This window comes from Lycorma delicatula, chromosome 13 (assembly GCF_047948215.1).
Source record: "Lycorma delicatula isolate Av1 chromosome 13, ASM4794821v1, whole genome shotgun sequence".
Classification (NCBI taxonomy): domain Eukaryota; kingdom Metazoa; phylum Arthropoda; class Insecta; order Hemiptera; family Fulgoridae; genus Lycorma; species Lycorma delicatula.
In genome coordinates, this window is record NC_134467.1 from 14,828,045 (window position 1) to 14,849,768 (window position 21,724).

The 21,724-nt window shown below is 33.6% G+C and overlaps 1 protein-coding gene across 1 annotated transcript in view; it reads left to right on the forward strand.

The window, feature by feature from the left end:
• The window catches only part of Frl (formin-like protein), a 289,290-nt gene that overhangs the window by 129,692 nt on the left and 137,874 nt on the right, over nt 1-21,724 (forward strand). Inside the window, exon 2 of the mRNA XM_075381411.1 lies at nt 18,481-18,564. Within this exon, the coding sequence (XP_075237526.1) occupies nt 18,481-18,564 (84 nt within the window). The remainder of the gene's footprint in view (nt 1-18,480; nt 18,565-21,724) is intronic.

Consider the following 21,724-nt stretch of genomic DNA (forward strand, 5'->3'; position numbering starts at 1 on the left):
ATAAGGGAAAGAGAAATGGGGAAGAAAAGGGGGAAATTGGGAAATGAAATATGGTAAAAATGATAACAGGAAAAAGGGAAAGGTTAAATTTTGTAAAGTTCTGTAATGTTCATTTTGTTAATGTTTTATCAAACTTTCAATTGAGTTCATTCAATCTATATATATACTCAACTCTAGCAGTAGCCAAGCATTGCCGGGTCTACTAGTATTTCATATATAGAGGTATCAATAAACGTCTACAATGTTTTTTTTTTGTTTTTTTTTTTAAATTATAGACCCCGAATATAAAATGCAGAAAAGTTTTTTGAACATTTTATTTTAGCCTTTATTGAAGGGGTTGTTAGATTTAGAGAAAACCACTAAAGCATTTGTTAAGGTTTACCTATACATGAATATTTTTAGAATGGTTTTCTTAACATTTATTCCCAATATCTAAAAAATATAAATTTTTTTTGGAACGAATTCTTTTAATTTTTTATATTTTTTTATTAATAGCCGGGGAAGTCGTCTAATATTTTGCCAACCTTTTTTTTTCAAATTTATAAATAAATATAATTGTTTATGTAAAAAATATTTTTGTTTTAAATCCTTCAAGGTATGAAAGATCAGGAAATGTAATGGTCATAGATGTTTCGAGATCAAGACATGTTAAAAAAATACTTTATAACGAAATGATTACCGCTTCATTCATTTTTATTTAATTTGTATTGCCATAGAAACTTGGACAATCGGAGTAGAAGAAAAGATTAGAAGCTTTTGAAATGCGGTGCTATAGGAGAATGTTAAAAATCAGACGGGTGGATAAAGTGACAAATGAAGAGGTATTACGGCAAATAGATGAAGAAAGAAGCATTTGGAAAAATATAGTTAAAAGAAGAGACAGACTTATAGGCCACATACTAAGGCATCCTGGAATAGTCGCTTTAATATTGGAAGGACAGGTAGAAGGGAAAAATTGTGTAGGCAGGCCACGTTTGGAATATGTAAAACAAATTTTTAGGGATGTAGGATGTAGGGGGTATTTTGAAATGAAACAACTAGCACTAGATAGGGAATCTTGGAGGACTGTATCAAACCAGTCAAATGACTGAAGACAAAAAAAAAAGTATTGCCATAGATATAAAACTAAAATTACCGTAATTTTCCCATAAATGGTAATACGTTAAATTATTGAATTAAGTCAAGATAAATTTCATCGTGTATAATTTTATTAAAAAAAAAAATAAAAAATCGGGAAAATTATGGTTAATACATAATATGTTTTTGCATTCCTGATAAAACGCTTCATTTACAAAAAGATAATCTTTTTTTAAATTTCAAATCGAAAGGTTAAAGGTGTAAAAATATTATTTATTTTTTTCATTAAAAGAATGGTTATAACTATAGTCCGAAATTTCAAAATTATTTGCTGTTTTAAATTGTTGAAAACTTCTGTTTTATTCCACCAATTTATTATTTTAATTAAATATACATTTTTATTTGAAGGCATATTTTAATCGAATCCGTATTATTTAATTAATATAATACAAATTAAAAGACTATTAAAATTTTTTAAATGATAGAAGTACTATAAAAATGATTAAAGACCAATCCGTTGGAACAAATCGGTAACCTGCTATATGGAAGCCTAGTAATACAGTTCCAGATTTGTGATTAAAATACTTTTAACGAATCATCCGTAAATAGTGACTAATGGAGTTCCTAGATCGTTTAGCTTAATAATAAAAAAAAAATTATAAAAATTTATCGAGAAAAGTATGAAAATTAAACCCTCACTCAAAAAAAAAGGGAAAAAATAATTAGTTTTTTACGTATAATTTGTATTATTTTAATGAATATGTATTATGTAAACATACATTATAAGCAGTCAGTTATTGCGCAAAATATATCGATCCTCATAGATAGTATTGTATTTGTTACTTAGAGTTGGAGTTAAGTTTTACGTTACAATAAGTATTAAATTTCATTTTTCATTAATTTTCCCAAACGACTAAAATCATCAATCATTCATTCGCATCATAAAAATAACTTTACAGTCATAAATATCAATTTTTTTTATCTTAAAATATAATATATGATTAAATATTTTATTTGTTTTCAATACGTTTTAAAAATAAAATAAATAAATATAGTCAATCCTCCACGCGCGCACATAAACACACTTCATAACGACTATAAGGAATATTATTTATCTTATGAATGAAATATATACATTATAATATAAACGAACTGTATGGCTATGATTTTTATGATATTACAACCAATAGGAGAAGTGGTATTTTAACTCCCCACTAATTGCCATTTTACTGCTGCAAATAATTCAATGAAAAGAAGTAGCAAATTGGCCCCGCCTACTTTAATAAACGAATGAAAATTAATTATTTAAAATTATTATCTGTAAAACGGTTTTATATTATTTGTTTATATATATACATGATGATTCAAGAAGATAGGGAAATAGTTTGACAACTCATTCTAGAGGCTAAAAATAAGAAAAAAGTTTATATAAACATATGTCCGAAAACGCTTCGTTAGCGAGTTATACAGGTTGAAACATTTCGCCCGAGTTTCAGTTCCTCCGGATAAATTAAGGCTTTCTGAAATTCTAGGAAGGTCAATTAAGGGGCAAATTCAATTGTTTCTTATATTTTTCGACTGAGAATTCGAAAACAATAGGTCCAAGAACTGTATCTCTCTTAATTTCTAAGATATCCCATGGAAAACGTCAAAAATAGAGTCAAAAACACATTTTTTACGTTTGACGTACAATAACGTTGTTAAATTGGTAATAAAAATACATTTTTAAAACATAAATTGTAAAGAAAATAATTATAAGAAGATTGATGTAAATAATGTTAACAGAAAACAAAATTTTAATCATGTCGACTCTTATTAACAACAAAACAGATTAATTTTTAACAGATTGAAAAAGTTTTTCGTTATATACAGTAGAAAATAACTGGAGGAAGAAAGAATACTTACTGTTTTTTTATGATAATGATAAAATGCTGCTTACAAGTAGTATTTAATGTGGTTTAATATATTTCAAAAATGCTACCGTTGTGATCAATGCACTTTTCAACTCTTGTACTAGATTTTGTGTCGCCATTCTAACGGTATCTTTGCGTTCCTTGTATAACTGCAGCGTTGAGAATTCGAGCAATCAGGTCATCGCGTGCGTCTACTTTTTGCTTGTAAACCTCATTTTTCAACCGTCCCCACGAACAATAATCCAACGGAGTAAGAGGTCTAGGGATCTCGGTGGCCAATTAACCGGGCCTCCACGTCCTTTCCATTTACCAGAAAACTTCTTCAAGACAATGCCTTACTTCATTAGTGAAATGTGTAGGAGCTGCATCAAATTGGTAATACATTTCAATTCGTTTTGCTAAGGTGATATTTTCCAGCTATATAATAAATTCATTACGTAAAAATTCCAGATAATTCTCCCTGTGACACGATGTTGTAGTACGAAAGGACCGATTAATTTGTCATCTATGATATCACACCAAACATTCACTGAAAATCGTTGCTGGAAATTTTTTTCTACTCTAGCATGTGGGATTTCTTCAGACCACCGATGCGCATTCCGTGTGTTGTTTATTCGTTACGAGTGAAAGTAGCTTCGTCCGAAAATAATATAAATGTAATTAAATGTTGATTCCTATTAACCCGTTGACAAGCAGAGCCATGATTGTATGCACTGGTGTATTTAAAACAACCTCCTACGAGGCTACTACTGTATTGGGAAAGGCTCTCCCAATCGATTTAGTGGTGAAAATTCGGGCAGTCATGTGGAAGTTGCGTAGAGGTCGGGAGGCCGAGGCATTTGGGATGCGGTTTCGAGCCGGGCCAGAACCGGATCGGAACGGTGATCACAATGCACCGGAGCTAAATTTCGTCCAGTTGCCCATCTCCCGTCTGCGGAAAAGGCTACAAAGCCTCGCGATGGAGGCATGGCAGCTTGAATGGCACACCACGACTAAGGGTAGATCCTTGTATAATTTTATACAGGATTTGGGGGGATGGTATGCCTCGAGTTCTTTCTTAAGGGCGTCGGGTGCCCAGGTGCTCACCAACCATGTGAATCTAAACCAATATCTGTTTCGGTTTCGCCTGGTGGCTGATGAGTTGTGTGTCTGCGGGGAGGTCCAGTCTAATGTACATATGATGTACGACTGCCCGGCCCTTGGGGGGGCCAGAGACCGTGCCACCCTGGAACTTAGAGGTCAGGGGGAAACCTGGCCGCTCACAAGCGGCGAGGCAGTGTGGCGAGAGCCGCACTGTCGGACCGTGTGGGAGTTCCTCGATGAGGTTGCTATGTTCAACCGTCATCGGTAAATTTAAGGGATTATTAAATGTAATTGCATTTGGACTCCTAATAGCTTTGTTGCTTGAAACCAACCTTGACAATAGGGCTGGCCATCAGCCAAATCAGCTCCAACCGCTGTTAAATGGTGGACAGGTACTAGCTGGCATACAGCGACCGAGGCGTGGCAGCCAAAATTGCTGTCTTTAAATTAATGACGATATAGTTTTAATTTGTACAAGTTGTGCGCCTCCCCGATTTAGTTTTATGTTTGACAAGTGAGCGATTGGGACACTTCAGCGGGTGCTGTTTGGCGCCCTGCTTGATTCGCTCACGCATGTTAGGTAGCTCACTAGGAGCTTTTAGGATTTGGGTCGCTAAACCGTTCTGAGGCTCAGTAGCCGTTCTTGGCACGGAACATTTGGTCTATGCTCTAGGGCGACCGAATGGGGTGGTGGTGGGAGAAATGCCAGTTAACCAAAAAAAACAAAAAAACCCGTTGACAAAACTGCAGCCGGCTGGCGTAGTCACCAGGCCGGAGATGTTGCACTTTCTGAGTATGAAAAGGATGCGATCCATTATTATTTAATGTACTCCATACTCTACTTTGTGAAATATTGAGCCGTGTTGCAATTAATCGTGTGCTCATTGGACTAGGTTGAACCATCTGCAGAATGTTTTCACCTTCATCAGTACGATTTGATTGTTCAGATGAAATATGAGCGCTGGGAAGCGTACCGTTCTCACGAAGATTATTAAAAATTCTAATAAATACGATTTGGTACAAGACCGGAATACCTATGTCGATATTCCGTAACCGCTGCCGCTGCACTTCCGTTGCAAAATCCATAGGTGTAAATCACGTCGGCATATTCGGCATTAGCGAAGATACGCGGCATGTTTCAAAACAAAACTAAACAGAATTTCACTTTTTTTTAACAGACTTGTTTTTTATGCGCTGTAAAATGAATACAAAATTACATTTCTTAACGGTTTTCTGAAATTTTTACCATAAGAATTCGACGTAATACTGCAAACACGATTGATCAGCGAAAGGTTATTTAACACATTACCACAATTAACCGACAAAAATGAGTAGTATTTAAACAAATTGTGATGAGAAAAATCAGTGTTGCCAACTTGTTTTCCGTAGCTCTAAAATTATTGTACCTACTAGACACATCTGTTTTCTTTTTTTAACATTTTCTTCTAAGTTTTCGTCGGTTTTGTTGTTAATAAAAGTCGACATGTTTAAAATTTTATTTCTTTTTCGTTGACATTATTTACATCAATCTTCTTATAATTAAATTCTCTACAATTTATGTTTAAAAAAATGTATGATTCATTGCCAATTTAACAACGTTATTGTACATCAAACCTAAAAAAAATGTGTTTTTTGACCCTATTTTTGGCGTTATACATGGGATATCTTAGAAATAAAGATAGATATAGTTCTTGGACGTATTGTTTTCGATTTCCCAGCTCAAAAACCATAAGAAACAATTGAATTTGCCCCTTAATTGACCTTCCCAGAATTTCAGAAAGATGTAATTTACCCGGAGGAACTGAAACTCGGGCGAAATCTTTCACTCTGTATAACTCGCTAACGAAGCGTTTTCGGACCTATGTTTATATGAATTTTTTTCTTATTTTTAGCCTTTAGAATGAGTTGTCAAAGTATTGCCTTATCCTTCTGAATCATCCTGTATATACATATATATATATATATACAGGATGATTATATATATATATATATACGGAAGATAGCTCTACAGCTGTGATGTCAGGAAATTAAAAATAATATATATATATATATATATATATATATATATATATACAGGATGATTATGTATATATATATATATAATCATCCTGTATATATATATTATTTTTAATTTTCTGACATCACAGCTGTAGAGCTATCTTCTAGGAAGTAAAGTATGGTAATCAGTAATAAAAATAGAGTATGGTTTTTTTTTGCATTTTCGACATTTAATAATCCAGGGACCCGAAAAAACAAAATAAAAAATGGAAGGAGATAATATACGTGCTTGAAATTTAATCAATTTTAATTGGGTAACCGGTTTTGATTAAATTTTATACAGACTCGTGTATATGGAGCAATATTTCAGTATATGTTTGGGGACCATACCTCTAGAGTGTGGGAGAGGTAGTTTCTTTGGAGTCAATTATCTTAAAATTTGCAAACATAACCCCAATGTATATTAAGTTTAAGTACGCGTATTAAAACACCTATCGTAGATTTTCTTTAATAAATTTATTTATTAAAAGTGAAAAGAAATTATTATTATTACTACAAAAAGAAGAGGAAAGGAAGTATATATGATCTCTGATAAAATTTTTCAACTCATAAATCTTATAAGGGGGAAGGGGTTGCCAAATAACGAATTTTATTTTTTAATAGATTTCAATAATTGTAGGATATTAGGGTTCTAGTTCGATCAGAAATGCGGAAAATCAATTTCTAGAGTTAAATTTCTAATTGAACTTTCGTTATATCTATTTTCATCATTCAAAAAAAATGTTTTTACACAAGAGGTAATCAATTTTAGAAACCTGGTAATCCCAGCCGCTCGGAGGACGTAACGTCGCAGGGCTTGCTTCTACTGCTAGTATATACGTATAAAGAAACTCCATTTTAAGTGATTGTATTTTTGTACTTCTCATACTTCAAAACGTAATAAAAATCCATTTTCACCCCCTTCCCGCCATTCGATCGAATGTAAAATTGGTTTAAAAAAGTCAATTTTTTTAGATTATTCTACTTATTTATATATTTTCCTGTTACAGCTGCTGTAGCATATACTGCTATAGCCGCTCAAGTAGATTGCGTTGGGAAAGTTGTGCACTGGAATTACTGAAGTTTAATAACTAAACTTTGTTAATTATTGCTTAGTATTTTTATTTAAACATTTATTGAAACGGATATTACAATAAAGTTGATTAGTTTATAAAAGGTGTTCAGAATTATCTCCTGTAACGTCAGTACAATATTACACACGTTTCAATTTGTTTTCTAACACTTTAACCACGTGATATAGTGGAATATTACGTACGTATGCCGTTGTTGCGGTTTTTAAATTCGTCAGTCGTGCGTGATCTGTTTCGATACACTGCTTGTTTCGCTGACCCTCATAAAAAGTAATCCGGGGGAATCAGATCGTTCACCAAATGATTTGATTACCAAAGACATTTCGTTCAAAAAAGACGACCTGCGTGTCCTGTAGCGCCATCTTGTTGGAACCAATCCTGATTGATTTCTACAGAGTGTCCCATATAAAACGCAACCCAACCGTATATTGGTAGGTATTGAAATAATAAAAAGGCATGTGTAAATGTAAATGTAATTTTTATATTACCATCCATTACCTTACATTTAGAGTAAATGTTGGAAGTGGCCGCCATCTTCTTGAATACAAGATTCAATTCTTTTTACATCGTTTCTTGCAACTTTTTTCAAAGTTTGTGGCCGGATGTTTAATACAGCTTGTTCAATATTGACTTTAAATCGTTTAAGTGTTCTTGGTTTGTTGCTGTAGGCTTTTACTTTGAGGTAACCCCGTAGAAAAATATCAGCCGCAGTCAAATCTGGAGATCTTGCTGGCCGCAAGCATCGACCGATAACACGATTACCGAAGAATTCCTCGACGAAATCAGAAGTTGAACCTGCTTAGTGCGATGTCGCACCGTCATGTTGTAACCGGCAGCGTCCGTCTTCCTCTTCCAAGAGTGCGATGAACCGAAATAAAATATCCTGATATCGTTCTGCATTAATGGTGTACTCGAAAGAAATAGGACCGATTATTTTCTTCCGCGATATCGCGCACCAAACGCCCGACTTCTGCGGGTGTAATTGTTTTTCGTGATAAACGTGGGGATTTTCAACGCTCCAAATTCTACTGTTTTGGGTGTTTACGTAGCCGTCCGAATGAAACCGTGCTTCATCTGTGAAAAACAACGAATCTGTAACGTTAATTCCCTCCCGCAGAAATCGCCGGAACGGTTGACAATATTGTAGCCGTTTTTCTTTGTCGGGCTCAAGAAGTCGATGAACCGTTTGAACGCGATAAGGTCGTAATTGTAATCGTTTGGTCGCCCGATGAACAGTCGAGTTAGACAAATTAATTTCAGCAGACAAACTTCTGATCGATTTATTTGGCGAGGCGAGTAATCGGTCTTTGATTTCAGCGACTGTATCTCATATTCAACACTGACGCAGATCTTTTGTGTTCCTTGTTATTAACAGAACAGGTCTCTCTAAATTTTGCGACTGATCTTAATACTGATGTTTTGTTAGGAGCCGGTTTATCCGGGTACTTATGGCGAAACAAATCTTGACAGATTTTCGGCTGTATCATCCGAAATATCAATCAACTTTTATTCGTTTAAGTAGGTTGTCTTCCATTTCGATCAGCGTGTTCAACAACATCCTGTTGCCCGGAATGTTTCGATAATAGTTCGAACTGCGTTACGTTGAGGATCAGCAGTTTTTGGAAACCTTGCACTTTCGTAAATCAGTATTCTTGTCACCTTCACGAGAGACGTGTTCAAGGAGAAAAATGCGTTCCTCTTCCGAAAGGACCGTTACGTTTCTCGCGGCTGTTGATTCCAATAAACGAAACTAAGCATATTTAATCACGCCTCAACAACCTGGTTTATTATTGAGCAATGCCTAACGAACCCATAACACAACCAATCTAACGCCGAAATAACAGATTCATTACATAATTCTAAAGCATACTGGACATAGACTTTCCGAACGCTCTGTATAATAATACTCGATGTATCGATCATTAATTACATAATGACTTTATTTAATCAACGTAATCGAAGATATATATTCAAGGTCGATTTCGTTCACGTATGTTCTTGTTTGTTTGTTTTTCTATTAAAAGCCGGTCTTAATTTTAACTTGTTATCTATAAGAATCTGCTGATAAAGTTGTAAAAAAATATTTTATTTTATTTTATCGTTGTAGATTTGATTTCAATAAGATTAAATAATTATTTATGGAACGATAGTGATGGAATATTTTGTACGATTTCACCAAATTATAATTTTTTATATTTAATTTTTTTTTACCCAGTTTTTATATTTTATAATATTATAATCAAAACGGGAGGTATATTGTTATAAAAATTTAATTCTAAGAAATGGTATGTTTAAACGTCTCCATCTATCATTTAAATTTTTTTGAAAAAATAACTACGATTAATTCATGTACAAGGTGCGACAATAAAGTAATGAGCTGACCCTGCAGCTTGCATAGGCACACCATCTTTGACCTTGGTCTATAAGCTACTTCTAGTCCAAGCGGCACAATGATGCAACTGCTCAGTCGTGAGTTGCGCTGTAATAAGTGAACACGTGTTTGTGTCCCTCGTCACAGAAATGAAACCGCAAAATATTGCGCGACGGTATGCCATTTCTTTTTGCGTTAAATCGGGTGAAAACGCGACGACAACTTACGGTAAGCTTCAGAAGTCTTTTGGTGAGGAGGTTATGTCAAGAGCTAAAGTTTTTCGTCGGCATAAAATTTTTAGTGAAGACAGAACGAATGTTGAAGATGGAAGACCCCAGTGGACGACCGTCAACCTCACGGAGAGATGTCTACTTGACCAGGGTGCGTGAAATCGTACGATTTGATCGAAGATTATCCGTGAAAATGATCGCAGAAGAACTCAACATCGATCGAGAAACGGTTCGTCCAATATTAACTGAAGATCTCGGTACGAGAAAGATTTGTGCAAAAATGGTCCCCAAAAATCTCACACAACAACAGCGAGAAACACGGAAAAATGTGGCAGCCGATCTATTAGAACAAACGGAAATCGATCCAGATTTGTTGAGCCGTGTTATCACTGGTGATGAAGGTTGGTTTTTTTCAATACGATCCAGAGACAAAACGCCAAAGTTCGCAACGGTGCTCAAAGGGATCACCCAGACCAAAAAAAGCTCGCATGTCAAAGTCAAAAGTGAAACGCATGGCTTGTGTGCTTCTTCGATTCCAAGGGAATTGTTCATAAAGAGCGGGTGCCTCCTGGACAAACAGTTAACCGATATTTCTACAAAGAAATTTTAGAAAGACTTCGTAAACGAGTTCTTCGTGTCCGTGCCAACATCGCTGATAATTGGATTCTGCATCACAATAATGCGCCATCCCATACTGCTCTGTAAGTACAGCGATTTTTTACCTCAAAACAAAATTCAGTACTACCACAGCCACCTTATTCACCAGATATCGCTCCGTGCGACGTTTTTCTATTTCCAAGAGTCCGTTTTCAAACAACACAAGATGTCCAAAAAGCTGTGACGAGGGTCTTGGAGGATATTACAGAAGATGAGTTCCAGAAATGTTACCATCAATGGCAGAAGCGCTGGAATAAGTGTGTGCAATCAAAGAGGAACTACTTTGAAGGAGGCAACACTAAACTTGACTAAAACGGTAAGCAACATTTTTTTTCACATCAGTCTCTTTATTGTCGCACCTCGTATGTTCTTTTTTAAGTTAAACTTTCTTCTTTATTTTTCCTGTTTAGCCTCCGGGAATTACCGTTCAGGTATTACTTCAGAAGATGATGATATGTACGAATGTAAATGAAGTGTAGTCTTGTACAGTCTCAGGTCGAACATTCCTAAGATGTGTTGTTAATTGAAACCCAACCACCAAAGAACACCGATATCCACGATCTAGTATTCAAATCCGTATAAAAGTAACTGCCTTTACTGGGATTTGAACCTTAGAATTCTCGACTTCGAAGTCAGCTGATTTGGGAAGACCTGTTCATCACTAGTCCAACCCGGTGGGATTTTTTAACTTAGACTAGTTTTATTTATCATCAAAAAAATCATTTTATATTACTAATTTATTATTATTATTTATTTTCTTAAAGATTATTCCTTCTTTATTAGGTTATTCAGGATTGGCACGAAATTATGCAACATTTGGTTCTGTTAAAAAATATTTATTTAAATCGCAATACAGAAAAGTAAAATACAAGGTATTTATTATATATACCTGGAGATTATGTTCTGCTTATCATTTGTTCAATATGACCACCATCACGTCTAGGAACTTCTTCAACACGAATTTTTATGTTGTTAATAAGTCGACGGCACATATCTTCGGTTGTCTCCTTGCACGCCTCAATGATCAATTTCATCAATGTACGAGGATGTTTTGGGAAATTCTTTTCCTTTAGAAACCCCCCAAAGAAAATAATCATACGGATTCAAATCAGAACTATTTTCAGGGGCCAGTTCTGTCCGTACGCAAAACGATTAGGAAATCGATTTGAAATGACATTTGCGTTAATAGTTTTATTTAATTTTAATTTAAAAAAGCGAAAATATGAAATATATGAAGTTCGCATATAGACTGCCCTAGGAAGTGTTGGCCAAAGTTAAGGCAGAGTAGTTCAAGCCATTAAAATTAAGTTAATGTGGACAAACGATTTATCTCACTTACATTTTCCTCTCTGTCCATTCTCAATTTTGTTTTTCATTGCTTTAAAAAGCAGTTGATGTATTTTAATTAAATATAATGTAAGTGTAATTTAATAACATCTACAAAATTAATAAATTTAAAAATTACAAAATAAAGAAAATTTATTTATTTTGTACTTCCTTGTACGATGTAAAGGAAGTACTGTGATCGCGAAAATTTATCGTTTTCAGATTTCAAAGGAAATATTCATTTTGACCATCCTTGAATCCATTTTGACTAGTTTCGGCGTGACGTCTGTACGTACGTATGTATCGCAAAAAAAAAAAAACGATTAGCCGTTGCATGTTGAATTTTGGATTTAGGACTTTTGTAACATCTGGTTGTGTACCTCTCCTTTTGATTGCAATCTTTTTCTTTTTCTTTTTCCTGTTTACCCTCCGTTAACTATCGTTTAGATAATTCTTCAGAGGATGAATGAGGATGATATGTATGAGTGTAAATGAAGTGTAGTCTTGTACATTCTCAGTTCAACCATACCTGAGATGTGTGGTTAATTGAAACCCAACCACTAAAGAACGCCGGTATCTACGATCTAGTATTCAAATCCGTGTAAAAAACTGTCTTTTACTAGGACTTGAACGCTGGAACTGTCGACTTCCAACTGTAGACCAACCCGGTGGGTTGGGGTAATAATCTCTTCTTTCTTTTTCCTGTTTAGCCTCTGGTAACTACCTTTTAGATAATACTTCAGAGGATGAATGAGGATGATATGTATGAGTGTGAATGAAGTGTGTCTTGTACAGTCTCAGTTCGACCGTACCTGAGATGTGTGGTTAATTGAAACCCAACCACCAAAGAACACCAGTATCCACGATCTAGTATTCAAGTCCGTGTAAAAATAGCTGGCTTTACTAGACTGATTGCAATCTACTTAACGAAAAGTGTTCAAAAAAAGCCTAAAATCCAAATAAATTTGAATTTTGGATTTTTAACTGTAGTAATAGCTCTCATTGAGAGCTTTTTAACGAAATATCATAAGTGGTACTTATTTTTATCGATTCTAGAGTTAAAGCCAAATAAAATTTTAGTTAATGAAATATTTGGAACAAGGGGAAGGCACATCAGTTCGAATCAGACTTCATCTCTTTTTTTTTTTTTTTATAATTTCAATATATTGATTTATTAATAATTTGTAACCTCCGATTGTAAAAAAAAAAACGTTTATGATAAATAATAATTCAGTAATTAAAATTTTAAAAAATATCAAAAGTTATTAATGAAATAAAATTTTATGTACTTTTCATTATAAAGAAATGTGTATATGTAATTTAATAGGCGTACAAGTAAGTCATGTGGTGTCCACATTAGATTTTTAATAAAATAATTGTCCAAAAATTAAAAAAAAAATTATTTATTTGTTTATTGCATATTTTTTAACAGATATTTTTTTTCCTAGGCATAATAATAGTGCAAGTGGTCTCAAAAAAAATAAATACTTTGGGAGTTGCTTCCCCACTCCCAAACTACTTGCACTATTCCCAGGGCTACTTACTACCTAATAACTATGTACTGGTTGGGGGGGGGGGGAGATGTGTCGATTGGATCTGTCACGAGGTCGTTGTCTTCCCCTTCGGGATCAGGATGGTAAAATTTTGCGAACATATCTCCTGAGGGAGTAGATAGATTTATGTGGTCAATTTTTTCAAAATTTGCCATATCTAATATAAATTGTAAAAATATTATTAAAATAATACACCAAATTATGTTACCTCATTTTTTAGAAAATACGAGTATACCGTTCCACAAGTTACCATGTTTGTTTCGAATATTAAAATCCTTTTTATTTGGAAATCTGTTTCTTTTTATTAAACAGAAATTTATGAGGTTGTATTAATGAATTTACAAAGATGCCCAGTTTTCTTCTGTCTTCAGTGATTTGACTGGTTTGATGCAGCTCTTCAAGATTGCCTATCTAGTGCTAGTCGTTTCATTTCGGTATACCCCCGACATCCTACATCCCTAATAATTTGTTTTACATATTCCAAACGTTGCCTGCCTGCACGATTATTTCCTTCTATCTGTCCCTCCAATATTAAAACGACTATTCCACGATGCCTTAATATGTGGCCTATAAGTCTGTCTCTTCTTTTAGCTATATTTTTTCCAAATGCTTCTTTCTTCATCGATTTACCGCAACATCTCTTCATTTGTCACTTTATCCACCCATCTGATTTTTAACATTCTCCTATAGCACCGCATTTCAAAAGCTTCTAATCTTTTCTTCTCAGATACTCCGATCGTCCAAGTTTCACTTCCATATAAAGCGACACTCCAAACATACACTTTCAAAAATCTTTTCCTGACATTTAAATTAATTTTTGATGTAAACAAATTATATTTCTGACTGAAGGCTCGTTTCGCTTGTGCTATTCGGCATTTTATATCGCTCCTGCTTCGTCCATCTTTAGTAATTCTACTTCCCAAATAACAAAATTCTTCTACCTCTGTAATCTTTTCTCCTCCTATTTTCACATTCAGCGGTCCATCTTTGTTATTTCTATACATTTCATTACTTTTGTTTTGTTCTTGTTTATTTTCACGCGATAGTTCTTGCGTAGAACTTCATCCATGCCGTTCATTGTTTCTTCTAAATCCTTTTTACTCTCGGCTAGAATTACTATATCATCAGCAAATCGTAGCATCTTTATCTTTCCACCTTGTACTGTTACTCCGAATCTAAATTGTTCTTTAACATCATTAACCGCTAGTTCCATGTAAAGATTAAAAAGTAACGGAGATAGGGAACATCCTTGTCGGACTCCCTTTCTTATTACGGCTTCTTTCTTATATTCTTCGATTATTACTGTTGCTGTTTGGTTCCTGTACATGTTAGCAATTGTTCTTCTATCTCTGTATTTGAACCCTAATTTTTTTAAAATGCTGAACATTTTATTCCAGTCTACGTTATCGAATGCCTTTTGTAGGTCTATAAACGCCAAGTATGTCGGTTTGTTTTTCTTTAATCTTCCTTCTACTATTAATCTGAGGCCTAAAATTGCTTCCCTTGTCCCTATACTTTTCCTGAAACCAAATTGGTCTTCTCCTAACACTTCTTCCACTCTCCTCTCAATTCTTCTGTATAGAATTCTAGTTAATTCTGTATATAATTATCTTTTACAAAATATGAATTAAAGTAAAATAACCCTTTTATTGGATGTTTTAATTTTTATTATTATTATATCGTTATAAGCTAGCTAGGTAAGAACAATAACAATGTAGTGCTTATCTTTTGTTGTTCGTTGTTGTGTTGGGATTTATTATTGTGGTTTTGTGTGTGTGTGTGTGTGTTTGACACGGTTGGCTTGGTTTAAACAATTGAGTACCATGATAAAATACAACTAAAATAAAAATTTATTACAGTAAATAATAAGAAGCAAGGTTTAAATAATATATAACCTCAACATCGTGTTGTGTTAAAAGCAATTTTATGTGACCTAATGCTATTATACAATGTGAAGAGTTAAAAAAGTTAAACCGCCACATTTCATTTTATCTTAAATATATATTTTTATACAGTGTTACCACTGACCGGGGGAAAAAATTAATAAATATTATACCACGATTATTTATTCTAATACGCTAGAGGGATGCTAGTGTGTTTTTCATTCTTTACTTATTGAATTATGTTATTTATATAAAACCGCTGGATCAATTCTAATGAAATAAATATCTAATGAATTAAACGATTCATAAGTCGAAGAAAAAAAACGAAACATGTTTATTAAAGAGAAATACTTCGATGAATATGTTTCTTTTAAATAAGCAAAATATGTATTCAATTTTATATTATTTACTAAAAATATTAGTGGAATATTAAAATAAATTAATTTTTTATCCTGATTAGTAAATAATAATACATATAACGAGTGATTAAAAAATAATTTCAAAACTTTAAAAGCATATAACAATTTATTGAGATAACTTACAGATTCGGTTGAGATCTCATTTCACAGAAAAACATATCAAGTTTATCATCCTGACCTCCAAGGAGAAGACATTCGCTATGTGACTGATCTAAACACCACACCATTCCCTACGTACTTAACCCTGAGGGACTAGAATTTTGTTTTTTGTATATATTATCAATTAAAGAAACATTATAACAATTACGTTTAGCAATTTGTTTTATAATATCTACTAGGTCTGTAAGTAAAGTAATGAGACTAGTTTTTTGACAGCTAAAGTGGCAACACTGTAAAGTAACTAGTAAACATATGTTTATATGAACAGCTGATTTATGTTAGGTATTAATATTTTTAGTCTATTATTGTCACGTGAGACGTAAATAAACTTTTCGTGAAACGAGTTTTTATTGTGCGTTACAAAAATGAATACGAAAGGTAAAGTCGATAGATGAGTGGAATATATTGAAGAGTTATACGGAGGAAATGAATTAGAAAATGTTGTTATAGAGGAAGAAGAGGAAGTTGAGGAGGATGAAATGGGAGAAACAATACTGAGATCTGAATTTAAGAGAGCATTAAAAGATTTAAATAACAGAAAGGCTCCTGGAATAGACGGAATACCTGTAGAATTACTGCGCAGTGCAGGTGAGGAAGCGATTGATAGATTATACAAACTGGTGTGTAATATTTATGAAAAAGGGGAATTTCCGTCAGACTTCAAAAAAAGTGTTATAGTCTTGATACCAAAGAAAGCAGGGGCAGATAAATGTGAAGAATACAGAACAAGTAGTTTAAATAGTCATGCATCAAAAATCTTAACTAGAGTTCTATACAGAAGAATTGAGAGGAGAGTGGAGGAAGTGTTAGGAGAAGACCAATTTGGTTTCAGGAAAAGTATAGGGACAAGGGAAGCAATTTTAGGCCTCAGATTAATAGTAGAAGGAAGATTAAAGAAAAACAAACCGACATACTTGGCGTTTATAGACCTAGAAAAGGCATTCGATAACTTAGACTAGAATAAAATGTTCAGCATTTAAAAAAAATTAGGGTTCAAATACAGAGTTAGAAGAACAATTGCTAACATGTACAGGAATCAAACAGCAACAGTAACAATTGAAGAACATAAGAAAGAAGCCATAATAAGAAAGGGAGTCCGACAAGGATGTTCCCTATCTCCGTTACTTTTTAATCTCTACATGGAACTAGCAGTTAATGATGTTAAAGAACAATTTAGATTCGGAGTAACAGTACAAGGTGAAAAGATAAAGATGCTACGATTTGCTGATGATATAGTAATTCTAGCCGAGAGTAAAAAGGATTTAGAAGAAACAATGAACGGCATAGATGAAGTTCTACGCAAGAACTATCGCGTGAAAATAAACAAGAACAAAACAAAAGTAATGAAATGTAGTAGAAATAACAAAGATGGACCGCTGAATGTGAAAATTAGGAGGAGAAAAGATTACGGAGGTAGAAGAATTTTGTTATTTGGGAAGTAGAATTACTAAAGATGGACGAAGCAGGAGCGATATAAAATGCCGAATAGCACAAGCGAAACGAGCCTTCAGTCAGAAATATAATTTGTTTACATCAAAAATTAATTTAAATGTCAGGAAAAGATTTTTGAAAGTGTATGTTTGGAGCGTCGCTTTATATGGAAGTGAAACTTGGACGATCGGAGTATCTGAGAAGAAAAGATTAGAAGCTTTTGAAATGCGGTGCTATAGGAGAATTTAAAATCAGACGGGTGGATAAAGTGACAAACGAAGAGGTATTGCGGCAAATAGATGAAGAAAGAAGCGTTTGGAAAAATATAGTTAAAAGAAGAGACAGACTTATAGGCCACATACTAAGGCATCCTGGAATAGTCGCTTTAATATTGGAAGGACAGGTAGAAGGAAAAAATTGTGTACGCAGGCCACGTTTGGAATATGTAAAACAAATTGTTAGGGATGTAGGATGTAGAGGGTATACTTAAATGAAACGACTAGCACTAGATAGGGAATCTTGGAGAGCTGCATCAAACCAGTCAAATGACTGAAGACAAAAAAAAAAAAATGAGATAATAATTATGAGCAACGTTGTGCGATCAAGTTTTCTGTTAAACACTTGTGGGAATGCTAATGAAATCCTTTCAAAATTGAAAAGGGCGTATGGAGATGACGCTCTGTCATGAGCCCAATTTTTTAGGTGGTTTAATGAATTTTCAGATAGCCGGAAATCTGTTGCCGATAATCCACACCCTGAAACACTGTTAACGTCAAAATGTTACGACAATGTTGAGCGAATCAGTGACTTGATACGGTACGACCGACGTGTAACTGTCAGAATGAGAGCAGAACATTTGAATTTTCTTAGAATTAAAGTCTCTACGAGTTTTGATAAGGAAATTTATTAGGCATTTAAGAAAGTTATTGTATTTTAAACTTAAAAAAAACGTATTTTTCGTTGGATATTATAAAAACTACGGTAGATGCTCAAGGACCTATTTTATTTGATTTTTCATATCAAAAAACATAAAAAACCTTTACTTCTTATTCAGCGTATACTCGAATTTTTTCGAGGACCTTCATAACTTATTCTATTCGTGAAAATAATAGTAAAAGTTCATATAAACATATGTCCTAAAATTTTTGTGGGTGTGTGTGTGTGTGTGTGTGTGTGTGTGTGTGTGTGTGTGTGTGTTTAATTTTATATCATAAAATATTTTTTCAAATGATTTATATTGTTTGTTACAGGCCTCCATGGATTTACCCCCAGATAAGGCAAAGCTCTTAAAACAGTATGATGACGAAAAGAAATGGGATATGATATGTGATCAGGTAATTTAATTTTAGACGTTTATTTAAATTGGTATTTAATTTTCCTTTACAGCTTTTAATATACATATATATATATTTTTAATTTAATTTTTATAATTATTTCATTCTAATTGATGACCGCTTTTTTCTTTCGTTTACTAATTTTATCTTCCTATTTTGATTTAATTCTTCCTGATTAAAAACATTTTCATAAATATTTCGGGTGAAATATTATCTTTTCTATGATGATTAATATCTATAGATTTTAAAAATAAATTTGTTTTTATTGAATATTTGTCGTTATTTAAATAGAAGATAAAATTTATCTATTAAATATAATTAAATTGCTTTAGTCTTTACAATCCTAGCCTGTTAAAGGGAATTTGTCTGAGTGTGCGTCCTCGTGGCTTAGCACCGGAATGTACCGATCATTAGCGGAAAATAACGATTCGTTAATACACGTCTCAAGATGTATACTTGTTATACTATTATATATCGATACTAGCAGGTTACACGTCGCAACCTCTCCCACGCTATACTAGAATTTAAACATATTTATTGAATGTTTCGGAGTGACACATTTGCTTATTATGTTGCTATGTTTAAAAGATGTTGTCAGAAATAGATAATAGAACTCCTGTTCTTATCACAAATATCATAGTTACTTTCGGGCTCCCAAAAAAAATAGTCTACCCTTTTTTGCCATCCGAGCCCTCACAGGTCCAGTGCTTTTAAAAATCTACTCATAAATATTAAAAACTTCTTAATCGCGTGTTATTTACGGAATTTATTTTAATAAATATTTAAATAACAAACAAAATAAATAATAAAAAAACATTAAATAACTAATAATAAAAAATGAATATAAATATTTTAAGTATAATATAAAAATAAAATTATTCTAGAACTTCTTTTTAAACTACATTAGGTGTTTTTCCTTCTGGCGCCAAAATAATTAAACCTGAAGGGTTGCTGATTCTGGACCATGCCACATAAAATTGCCCGTGTAAAAAAAACAGTCTTCTTTAACATCTACCCCAGCAACTTATAACCTTTGGCCTTGCGATTTATTTATTTTCATTGTAAAACATACTTTAACAGGCAACCGCATTCTCTTAAATTCAAAGTCAATCTGATGATCAACCACGTACAAAACGATTGTTTCGTATCTCCTGGCATCGTTCTTCATCACTGAATAAGTGAAAAGCAAGCGCTCGGAACAGGCATGCACCATCTCCTTTGATAGGTTTAACTGTCTGGGTTATTAACGTGTCGTTGACATTTATCTTTTCGATTGACATAATTATTCGCTTTTTGAAATACTACACTAACCTGTTGACTCATAAAAAATCATATGACTTCTTTTTTTCTTAAATGTTTATAAACGATCGGTAGGAAGAAACAAAACTAACAAATAAGAGCCAGAAGAAAGAACATGCTTACATGATGATGACCGTCAAAAAATCGTAAGAATTTTCTTTAGTGTTTATAAACAATAAATAAAAACGTTAATAATAAATTAAAAAATTAAATTATTAATAAATTTTATAACCGTAATAAATTCATTCAATATTGATTGATCTTAAAACGCAAATATTTTCAACACAAATAAATCGATACTGAAAATACTATCGATTATTCATTTGGAACCCCTTAAAATCAAAATTTCGTAAAGTCCTTTCTTAGTGCATGCCTACTTAAAGATGCGAAGGTACCCTGAAAATTTCAATTCTCTACCTATAATAGTTTTGGCCGTACGTTGATTATGAGTCAGTCGGTCAGGACTTTCTCTTTTATATATAGAGAATATACGAAATATATATCAATAATATATATAAAAATGTTAAGTTCGTTTGTGTACGCTTCAAAAACTCAAAATGTTCTGTACCGATTGAGCTCAAATTTTATATTTAACAGCTAAAACATTTGTATTTTATTAAAAAAAAAAAAAAACACCAAAATAAAAAGAAAAGCCACCAAGAAGGATGACTTACAGTAAATAAATTAAAACACCCGACTTTCTTATACCCAGATAGACTTAAGACTATGCAAACAAAAGAAGTCGAAATAACCAAATACACAGAAAATAATATACCTACATAATGATCAAAAAATCCTTTGTTAGGTTAAATATTCACTTTTGTCTGAATTTACAGAAGGCATTTAAAACGAAGCATCAATAAATATTGAAGACAAGTGCTTAGCTTATGTAAATAAAGTTCTTAGTCGATCGGGAATGCCAGCACCCACCCGAGCTGCGATCGCTTCATTTGATGTGGATTTACGCCGTGAACAGAGTTACAACATTGATGATCTTCAGTCATATGTCCGATCAAACATTTCCAAGTTAACAGAAAGGCATTTACGATCGCATAATGCAAATGATAAATGACGGAGTTGGGGGGACCTTCTTCTTGGATGCGCCAGGAGGAACTGGGAAAACATTCCTCATTAGATCGATTCTAGCAACGGTTCGATCAAAAAATGACATAGCCTTAGCTCTTGCTTCGTCTGGAATAGCTGCGACATTGTTACCAAGTGGAAGGACTGCGCATTCAGCTCTGAAATTGCCGTTAAACATTCAAATCATCGAGACTCCCGCGTGCAATATTTCTAAAGCATTCTGTATGGGAAAAGTATTACAAAGTGTATGGGAAAAGTGTAAACTCATTGTTTGGGATGAATGCACGATGGCGCATAAAAAATCGCTTAAAGCTCTTGATTAATCGTTACGAGATTTGCGTGGAAACGTTCAACCGTTCGGGAATGCTTTGATATTGCTCGCAGGAGATTTTAGGCAAACATTGCCTGTAATTTCTCGATCGACACCGGCAGACGAAATAAATGCTTGCCTGAAATATTCAACACTGTGGCGACACGTACGTACATCGCAGTCGTCTACGAATATGCGTGTCCAGTTGCAGAATGATCCGTCAGCTGAGATATTCTCACGACAGTTACTGGACATTGGAAACGGACAGCTGCCAATCGATGTGACGTCTAGACGAATATCATTTCATGATAATTTTGTAATTTAGTAACATCGAAAGAAGAACCGATCGAAAAAGTATTTCCCGATATTCAAATTAATCATAGAAATCACGATCGGCTCGGTGAACGAGCTATCCTTGCCGCAAAGAATAAAGATGTCTATCGACTTAATAATGTTATCCAATCCGGC